General features: G+C 55.1%; 1 protein-coding gene across 1 annotated transcript in view; it reads right to left on the bottom strand.

Moving 5' to 3' along the window:
• Window positions 1–652: 652 nt before the first annotated feature.
• The window catches only part of TBC1D10A (TBC1 domain family member 10A), a 45,104-nt gene continuing 35,488 nt past the window's right edge, over window positions 653–10,268 (bottom strand). The window contains exons 5-9 of the mRNA XM_063144358.1: window positions 9,136–9,250; window positions 7,661–7,726; window positions 6,897–7,086; window positions 3,981–4,135; window positions 653–2,963 (exon numbers count right to left, since the gene is read on the bottom strand). Coding sequence (XP_063000428.1) covers window positions 2,574–2,963; window positions 3,981–4,135; window positions 6,897–7,086; window positions 7,661–7,726; window positions 9,136–9,250 — 916 coding nt within the window. The 3' untranslated portion in view covers window positions 653–2,573. The remainder of the gene's footprint in view (window positions 2,964–3,980; window positions 4,136–6,896; window positions 7,087–7,660; window positions 7,727–9,135; window positions 9,251–10,268) is intronic.

Here is a 10,268-nt window from a genome sequence, read left to right as displayed (position 1 = left end):
CATGGTTAGGCCGCTAACCCTTTTGCAGCAAATGTTAGTGAGCGGGTTTAAACCGTGGTTATGGAGCCACCATGGTTAGGAATGGTTCGCATGACATACCAAGCCTTAAGGTTTAGCTCAAAATGCTTAACCACCGTGGCTTAACGTGTCATCTGAACGTGGTCAATATGTCCTTGGGGGAGCTATACAATAACAGAAATCTAATAAATAAAACATTTTTCTTGCACAGCTATCCATTCATTTCAGGGAAGCTCTTGCACAGGTGAGCCCTAACTTCGTAACTAAAGGTATGCTACAGGCTAGAACACCTTGATTTTAAAACGGAAGGGGAAAGCGTGCAACTCACAAGCAAATTAGGTACCAAAAACCGTGAAATGTCAATATTTCTCCCTAGGATCAATCATCACTTGATGTGTAATGTCTCCCTCTAGCGGCCAGTCCTTAAAATGCAGAGTTGCTTGTTCTGTTTACATACGACCTTTCTTCCAAGGAGCTCAGGGTGGCACATGAACGGTTCTATCCATCCCCTTTTTAACCTCGCAACAACATAAAGCATTGCTTCAGCAACGGAGCGCCGACGGCAGGGGCTAGCCAGGCTGCCGCAAAACACCCTCCCTCCCACCTGGCATCCCTTAAGAGACAACGCAAACCATTTACATAATTCTGGTTTATTTCGCCTTTTGTACAAAACTATTTCAGCAACTGATTTTCTTTTCTTAAAACACACACACACACACGAAACCCACCCGTCAGTCACAGTCTGGTACTGTGAAGAGTCCCGTCCCCCACCCGTCCCCCCGGACATACACCCCTGCGTTGGCGCTGTGGGCCATCGGTAAAGTTGGCAGCAAGAAGTGGCATTGTGCTCCTCCCAGCCCCAATCCTAGATACTGTTGACAGGGCTGCAGGAGGGGGAAAGTATTCTTGAGCCTCCTTCATAAACCGCAGAGGATCCCAGATCTTTGCTTCGGATAGGGATGAAGCTGTTGGCAACCACCGCCTTCAAAATGGGGAAGGAAGGTCCAATCTCAGCTTGTAACAGGCTACAAAGAAGATGGGTGGTGGCAGGGCTGTGGAACCTGTGGTTTTATGGGTGGGGCCTGACAGTGAAGGGTGGCAGCAATCAGCCCCCTTTGCCCTCTGGCCGTTCAGGGCTCAACTTTCACTTCACCAACGGCGGGGGGGGGGGGCGAGTCCAACTCAGCATTGCTGCCATCACCTGAAGACTGGGAGGCCAAGCAACGAAAGTGACCTTTAGTGTCGGGAAACCGGCTGCTGTGGGGATGGGAGCCGGTGGAAAACCAGAGCAGAGGCGCCGACGGTCAGCTTGAGCCGGGACTCGCACCTAGGACAAGGCACGTCGGAACCCACACCCCACTGAAGCCAGTCCAAATGTCAGATTTCTGCAACGAAAGAAAAGCTGGTCCCGAAATGGATGAATTTAGTGATACAGCAACCTTCTCCCTATGTGACGCCCTCCCCCCCAAAAAAAGTTGGACTGCAACTCCCATCATCCCCAGTTCATGCTGGCAGGGGATGATAGCAGTCGGAGTCCAAGTCTTCTGGAGAGCGCCAGGCTGGGGGTGGTGGGGAAGGTTGTGATATAGCATTGTAAACATGACAATTTGGTCAAGAAAGCAAGAGTAGCTGCAGATACACCTCAGAGCTCTGCACTTTATGATCTCCGCCGTCGGCGGGAACATTCCTTGGGTGAGTTCTTCCTCTGCTATAGGGTATGTGTCATAATTGGCCGTGTGAGTAATAGGATGAAGGACAAATCCAGCAGGCCATCGGATTGTTCCCGTGTAAGGGGCAGGAAAAAATGGAAGCACCTGAGGAGGGGGGCTAGGCCCCTCCAAGCTTAAAGGATTGCCAAGGCCGACCCAGAGCAACGCAGAGTAACTGCCCTGCACCCAAGAAGCTCACCTGGAGAACGTAACTGTGAGGAACGAAGGCCTGGAAAGGCTAGCGGGAAAGTAACGTCAAACGGAGCAGCACAGCTGCCCCCCTGGATACAGGGCACGCCCTGAGCAGCCTTGATTGCACTAACAGAAGAGCCAGCGATTGCGTCAGGAGATCGAGGAATGAACGCGGCCCCGTCCACTGGGACAGAGGGGGACAGCGTGGGTGGAGCCAGCCGTCACCCCGGCTCCTGTTTATTCCCGGCAGAATGCTCGCCAGCCTGTGCCAAGCAGCATTTGCGAAGCGGGGGTGGTGCGTGCAGCACACACACACACACACAAAAAGCCCCTGTGTTTCTATACTCGCGAACTCCACGCTGAGAGTGCCACACCGCCACCGCGCACCCGTGAAGACTCCCCTGCAGCAGAGCTCGACAGCACGTTCGCTCTTCAGAACTCCCTACCCAAGACGCCAAAGGCGTATTCGGTTCCTTTCCCCTTGGCAACCGGGCGCGTGCGGGACACCGTGACGTGCGTCCCGAGTGCCCGCATGGAAACAGCAGATACCCCCAGCATCCCAGCTTCCTGCCCCTACCCTGGCACAGTCCGGCCGACAAGACCAACTGCGGGAGCAGGCCTGGGTGGGTGGCCTGGAATGTGCAATCGTGAGCTTTACAGGTAAGTGTCCTCGCTCTCCCGAGAGCTGAGGCTCTCCTTGGACTGGTGGCGGAGGAGGGAGGACTCCGGCAAAGTCTGAGATCCGTTTTCTTCGGGGATGGGCCCGTTGTCCAGGCTGCCCTTCCCTTGGCCCTCTTTCTTGACCCCCTTGGGCAGTTTGCTCTTGCGGCCCTTGGGCGAGAGGGTGGCGCCCGGGGGCAGGATGATGGAGGGGGAGGGCTCCAAGGCCTTGCGGGAGCAGGGCTCAGCGTCGCTGATGGCCTTGGCGCCGTGGAAGCGGGGAGGGGACTTGCACTGCGGCTCCCCGCGGGTCTCCTTCCACTTCTTCAGCTGGATCAGGTGCTCCCGCTCGATGTGACGCTCCGTCACCTGCAACTCTATGATCTGAAGTCAGAAGGAAAATGGCACATCCAGGACGCGCAACTCAAGCAAGGACGAGCGTGGAGGCGAGGGAGGCAAGGTCAGCCCTCGCCCCAAGCTGAAAGGCAACTTCTTCGCCGCCCCTGTCACTGCCATTCCGTAAACCCCTAGTCCACATCGGCTCCTGAGCACTGTTCACCTGTGACTCCAAGCCATGTGGGAGTAACGTGGTCAAGTGGGCACGGGGCCACACACAAAAGCCCTGCCCCCCCCCCCCCGAGAGCCCCCTCGGCTCAGCTTCCAAGCCGCGCGTGCGCAGTGCAAAGCTATGAAGACCCGAAGCGCGTTCAGGTGAATCCACTCAGAATGCCTCCCCTCCCCCGAGACCCCGCAGGATGGGAATCCCTGCTCTATTGGGGAGCAGTCACGAAGAAACTCCGGACTTTCAGCTGATGGCGCTTAGAACCGCCCTCCGGACGTTTGCGCATTGGGTAGGACATGTGGGGCCAGTTTGCATGGGGGGGGGTGTCAAGAGCACGGGGAGGCGAACTCCTGGCCTGCAGAGGGGCTCCCGCTTACTTCTGGAAGGCGCCTGAAAGCTCTTCCAAAATGAAATCTCAAAGAATTTGCCCACCCCTGCCGTGGGGTGATCTTGGACGGGTCACTCTGTCTTGTCTGCTTCACAGGGTTGTTTTGAGGATAAGATGAAATACTTATGCAGTCCTCCGCTCATGAGAGCAACGTACCAGTTACAAGTGTAATCTGGAAATTAAAGAACTTGCATTCCTGGATAAAAGATGCTTCCAGATGAAGCTTTTATCCTACAATTGCCCAGACTCCTTCACCCACTTTTATAAGATGGTGCTGATGTCGTCCATCACTTGTGCCGGCCCCGACGCCTACTACCTCGGGGGAACTGAGGCCGCCATCAGTGCTTAGAGCCGCACTGGTGAGAGCAGCCCTTTCAGGGTGACCTATTTACAGTCAAGTGGAGAGAGGACCCTCACCCCCTCCCCTCCCCACCCCTCCCCTCCATTTTACCTCTTGAACAAGGAAAGTCTCCTGCATGAACTTGGGGTTCAGCGCCCTCAGCCTCTCCATGGTCTCATACTGCCCCTGGCAGGACTTGAGCTTCTCGGAAGAACCCAGGGTGTGTTTCAGCAGCACCAGGCCCACGCGGAAGATAATCTTGACGCCTGGAAAGGCAGAGCCGGACACCAATGATGCCCCAGTGGGTGGGAAGCCCGTCAGGAGGCAAGTTATGAGTCAACCCAGCCACCTCCCCAACCCCAGGACCCTTGATGAAGTATCGTCTGGGGGCAGGAAGCCCCATTATGCCGAGAAAGCTGAGCAGATCTTGGCTTGGCAGCTGCCCATCCATCCATGCACTGAATGGCTCCAAGCTCCCCCCAAAAGGAAGAGCCGGATACAAGCTAATCAACAGTTCTGCACACAATCCCGTGCATGCGCTTGGGAGACAGGTCTTCCCTCTTCCTATCCCTGACGAAGACTGTAAGTGAAAGCAAAACATAGGTTGGCATGTAAGAACCAGCGTGGCAGAGCGGAAAGATGGAGGATCTCAAGCAGAAGCGCAAGAGCTCAGCTTCAAAGCCTATAGGGCAGGGATGGAGGAACATTTCAGCAAAGAGGTTCTCCATCCAGCCTGGCAGCTTCTTCCCCTGGCCACTGAATGGAAATGCTCTGATCTCTGACCCTCAGCTGATCAGAGGGATCTTTCTCAGTGCTTAATAGACAAGAGCACTCAACCCTGATCAGCGATAGAGGCTTTGCCCTGCAAAGAGAGGGCGGGGCCAGGGGAGGGAGCTGCTGAGTGATCCAGTCCTCCTTCCTGCTGAGGCTTGTCCTACAGAAGCCCATCCCTGCTTACTTCTGAGTGGACACGCAAGATTGTCCTGCTTATTTATGAGTAGACATACTACTTATGCTTACTTCTGAACAGATGTAAACAGGTAACAATGGGATCAGGGTGGGAGGATTTCAGGCCCCACGGACTTTCACCTGGGCTCCCGCTTACTTCTGGAAGGTGCCTGAAAGCTCTTCCAAAATTAAATCCAGCTCTCGGGCTCAAAGAATTTGCCCACCCCGATATGGGTGATCTTGGACTGGTCACTCTGTCTTGTCTGCTTCACAGGGTTGTTTTGAGGATAAGATGAAATACTTATGCAGTCCTCCGCTCATGAGAGCAACGTACCAGTTACAAATGTAATCTGGAAATTAAAGAACTTGCATTCCTGGATAAAAGATGCATCCAGATGAAGCTTTTATCCTACAATTGCCCAGACTCTTTCACCCACTTTTATAAGATGCTGCTGATGTCGTCCATCACTTGTGACTCTCCTGTTTTCTCCTCCCTCTTCTTTCATCGTTTTGCTTATTGGGGAAAAAAATTAAGGGGGAAAAGACAGAATAGGGGCACAAATGCCTTCTGACTGGAAGCACCTAAAGGTGCAGGTATGTCAACTGCCAGCAGGTGGCAGCATTTCAATAGGATTCAGCATCTCAAACCTACAAGTAGCGTTGTCGGAAGAATCCGTTACATAACCAAATGAGTTTGGATTTTTATGAATCTGACCCGTGGATTCCTCAGTCTTTTCCCCCTGTCGGGTAGGTTCTGTGGCCTTGTGGGCTGGAATTTTGTGCAAATTTCGTCATTTCGAATTTGCACATTTTGAGGGGAAATTGTGCATATGCACACGTGCGAATTTGCGAATTCGGAAACCAAAAAAACCAGATTCTGTTGATGGGTGAGCAATGGAATGAAAGATGGCCGACAATGACACAATCCGTACATTCCTACCTACGAGTAGGGATGTCGGAGGAATCCGTCCTGGAAGTGCAGCTTGCCAAGCTCCCATCAGCTTGGCCCCCTGGACTTGACCCCATGAGCTGGCCTGAGTCAACTGGCATCGAGTCGGGCCAGGCCGAGGATTTTCTGGTTTGTGTGTGTGTTTTTAAATAATAAATGGAAATTTGTGGAAATTGCAGCTGTAAATTTGCACAGGTTGCGGCAAATTGTGGCCACAATTGGCACGCCATTATATTTACAGGAAACAAACCTAAAAAAGTTCCCAGGTTTCGGGGGAAATCCACAGCTCGGCTTGCAAGTGAGAGCCACTGCAAAAATCCGACAAGCCCGAAAAGGGCCAGATTTCCCAGCGACGGACATTCCTACCCACGAATAGAAGAGGAAGGCCCGGAGCACGAGCAATATTTTGCCAGGCGCTCCAAATCTGGACCTTCCTGTTTGCAGGACTTGCCCAGCAGAGGGAGAAGCTGTGGGGAGAATAGAGAGAAGCACCCCAGACCTCAAAATGGGAAAGGCCCAAAGGAAACGGGGGCAACCCCGTTTGACCCTGCTCTTCAAACACCCTCCACATCGCACAAGTCTTCTGGGACGGGAAGCACCCCAAAGGGATGGTGGCAGCCCTTGCAGGACGGCCTCCTCAGGGTTCCAGGCTCACGAGCCTGGGGCGGGCACACGGGAAGACGCACGGTCACAGAGCGCCCCCTCGCCTCCCTCCACAGCCCCCTCAACTGACTAGGATTGCAAAGGAGCTCAGAACCCCAAGAAATCCACAATCTGAGAGGCTACTCTGTATAGACAAAGGAGGGAAATTGACATGGGAGCAGCATCCTTGGATGGAAGAATAGGAGGGAGCCATGGACCCCCTAAAAGAACTACGCAAGTGATGCATAAAGCCATCAGCCTGTCGGGGTCGTAACCAAGGATCCTGGGGCTGAATGCCCCTTTGATGGGATGAAATGTTTGCTTGAGGAGCCAGAGGCACAAGGACACGCTTTCAGGTGCTTACCCCTGCCCCCCCTCCCCCCGCCCAACGCAGCTAGCCTGCATACCCCACCGCCACCACACCCCGCTTAGGAGTGGCCACTTAGCGACGCCAACTTGAGCTGGCCGAGAGGGGGCCGGGCTGGTACCTTCGCAGAAGAACATGTCCCAGACCCGCAGCACGGAACTCCAGGGCAGGGTCCGGGAGAACGCGCACATGAACCACTCCGTCATGTACAGGATGGGGTCGATCTTCTGCTTGCTCAGGTGCTTGTAAGCCACGGGAGAGACCCGATGCAGCAGGGAGAAGAGGATCTCCCCGTCCAGTTGGATGGCCTCCTGCGTGGAGAGGGGGAAGGAACTCGGGTCAGGCTGGGAGCACAGAGGAAGGAAGGAAGGAAGGAAGGGGCCGCGGATGCCTTGGGATACCTGCCCCCTTCCTTTGCATCCATTCATCTCTCTCGGCCACGGGTGGGGAACCTCAGGCCTGGAGGCCAAATCCAGCCCTCCTAGAGTTCCCCAGGTCATATTCCCTTCCCCTAGCCAATCCCTTTACCCCCAGCATTTCTGCAGTTCACCCTGCCCCCCCCCCATTCTAAAAAAGTTGAAACACCTCTCCTAAGGCTTAATGACGGGCAGGAAGAGCTTTGAACTACAATAGGCTGGAGGTGGTGGGGTTTTTTTTTGTATTTTGCCCCAGCCGCTTTCCCCCCCCACCCCCCGGAATGTGGCCCCCAATAGCTTCCCCCAATTTGAACTCGGCACTCGGGCTGAACGAGGTTCCCACCCCTGCTCCAGGCGGAGTTGCCTTTTCGGCTCGTCGGTCCCCTCACAGGGTGACAACAGAACTTCCGTCCCAAAGGGGAGAGAGAGAAGGCCGCAGGACAACACTCTGGGGGCCCTTGTCACTCACCAGCTTCTCGCTGTAGTAGCCAGGAAGGTACTTCTCACAGATCTGCACAAGGCACCAAAAGGCTTGCTGATGGGCGGCGGGGGGGGGGGGGGGTAGAAAAACAAACAAAACCAAAGAGGATGTCATCTTAAAGCACAGGCCTGATCAGTGCAGCTTTCCCCTTCTCTGCCACTTTGGATGGGGAAAAGCTGCCTGGGGTGGAATTCTCCCTCCTGTGCACTTCTCCAGAGAGCTGCTTCCTAAACTTCATTCCCTCCCATGCAGGCAACAGCACAGAGAAGGCCTCAGGCGTACATACACTGGAAGTGGCAGCCGTGTTGGGCAGAGCAACCCCCACGCCCACCCTGGGGGCAGAAATCAGCAGGGATGAGCTGCTACAACGTGCCTTTGTACATTCACGTTTGGCGGGTGTCCTTTCAAGTGCCCCCGCTGCAGGTGTTCCAGCCGCTCCTTCCTGTCTCCCCCACCTTCCCCAAGCACCACTGATCAAACTCAGTGCCCCTTCCACCCATTTTAAAGATCGGGTTTTTCTTTTTAGACACAGAAAAAAGCCAAGAAATCCGATCTTGGGAGCTCCCCAGTCCTGCGTGGCTCAGCTCTTAGATGCCAAGTTGGGGAAGGCTGCCCTAGTGGGTAGGAAAGGTGTCCACTAGGGGTGTGCACAGACCCCCCGATCCTCTTCGCGTCCGATCTGCAAATTACGGATTGGGCCCGCTCCGCCCCGCCTCGATCCACCTAGGGGCTGCTCTGCTCCGCTGCGGAGCTCCGGCTCCGAATCGGAGCTCCACAGTGGTGGGGAGTGGCGCCAGGTAAGGCCCCCCTCCCTCCTCCCCCTTACCTGTGTCCGTCCCGGCCCATCCCAGCTTCACTAGAGCCTGCGGCTCAACCAGGCCTACGCTTCCTGGTTGAGCCGCGGGCTCTAGTGAAGCTGGGATGGGCCGGGACAGACGCAGGCAAGACCTCCCTCCCTCCTCTACCTTACCTGCATCCGTCCACGGTCCCGCGGCTGCTTCAACTGAGCCCGAGGACTCAACCAGGAAGACCAGTCCTCAGGCTCAGTTGAAGCAGCTGCGGGACCGCGGACAGATGCAGGTAAGACCCCCCCCTCCCCCTTACCTGACTCTGCCGCTGTCGCCACATGGGTGGCAGCAACAGCGGCAGGGCCAAGTAAACTCCCCTTACCTTTTTTGTGGAGCTCCAGATCAAGGCGAAGGATCCGCCTTCACCTCGATCCACTCCGCAATGCTCCGCGGCTCCCCCGATCCTCTTCGCCTCCACCTTAAGGGGAGGCGAAGCCCCCCGATCCGCTCCTCCGGTCCAAGGAGAAGCGGCGCACATCCCTAGTGTCCACCATGCAAGGCTGTCACCTCCTGGATAACGGCACCTCCAGAAACCCACCAAGGAAGAAGCTCAAGTCACCCCACCTTGCAAAAAAACCGCCCCCCAATGTAACAGCAGGATGAGACGCCGCCTACCTCTGCCGGCATGTGCATTAGCAGCACTGCAGCAATGGGAGCCTGAGCCTGGCAGTAGCCCTCCTCCGGCCGATAGAGCGTGTAGGCCTTCAGGACCCGGAACAAATCCTGCTGCCTGCAGAAAGAAGCACAGCCCACATCACGAAGGGGAGGGCTGAGGGAACGCAGGAGGAGAAGGGGCCCTGCCACGCACGGCTGGAGTTCAGGCCCTAGAACTGCATGCAAGGGTAGGAGAGCGGGCGCATGTGGCTGAGAAGGACTGAGCTGCTACTTAAGAAGGCCTGGATTCCAATCCCACCTCTGCCATGAACCCAGGAGGTAGGAAACGTGTGGCCCTCCACTGGATTTAGCCTACAACTCCCATCAGCACTAGATGGCACAGCCAATGACGGGAGTTGTAGGCGAAGACATGCGGAGGGTCACAAGTTGCCCACCCCGCCTTAAGCAAGCCACTGCCTCAGCACCACCCCATCGACAGTATCAAGGTGAGACAGACGTGTCTCACGGGGGTTGTTTTAAAGGCGATTGCTGCTGAAAGCGCTCTGGATGCTTGACGCCACTATTAAAAAGCCTTGTTTTTACAGCAAGTTTCAAGTTGGCCTAGCTGAATGAACCATGCATGCTAACCCGAAAGGATTCTTCTTCCGCTATTTAGGAAGGAGGTGCGCAGTACATACATACACGTGCAACGAAATATAAGCCAACTCAACAGTACCCTCTGGCATTAGGTACTGCCAAGCATATCTCTAGGGCTATACGAATGCCACGATTCCATGGGAGTACAGAAAAGGTGCAAAATCTGCTCCTGGGTGCAAAATCCAGCTTCTTAAGAAGCTTCAGTTGCTTCCAAGGCAATCACAAGAACTGTGGGTGGGAGTTCACACTTGTTTGGGTGTTGCGTGTTCAGAGGAGGGCAGCCAGGAGGATCAGGGGTCTGGAAACAAAGCCCTGTGAAGAGGGACTGAAAGAACTGGGCAGGTTTAGCCTGGAGAAGAGAAGATTGAGGGGAGACATGAGAGCACTCTTCAAATACTTCAAAGGTTGTCACACAGAGGAGGGCCAGGATCTCTTCTCGATCCTCCCAGAGTGCAGGACACGGAATAACGGGCTCAAGTTAAAGGAAGCCAGATTCC

Source organism: Elgaria multicarinata, chromosome 18 (assembly GCF_023053635.1).
Source record: "Elgaria multicarinata webbii isolate HBS135686 ecotype San Diego chromosome 18, rElgMul1.1.pri, whole genome shotgun sequence".
In the NCBI taxonomy this organism is placed as follows: domain Eukaryota; kingdom Metazoa; phylum Chordata; class Lepidosauria; order Squamata; family Anguidae; genus Elgaria; species Elgaria multicarinata.
The sequence above is the reverse complement of the archived record's forward strand: the minus strand, read 5'-3'. Positions and strand labels throughout refer to the sequence as shown.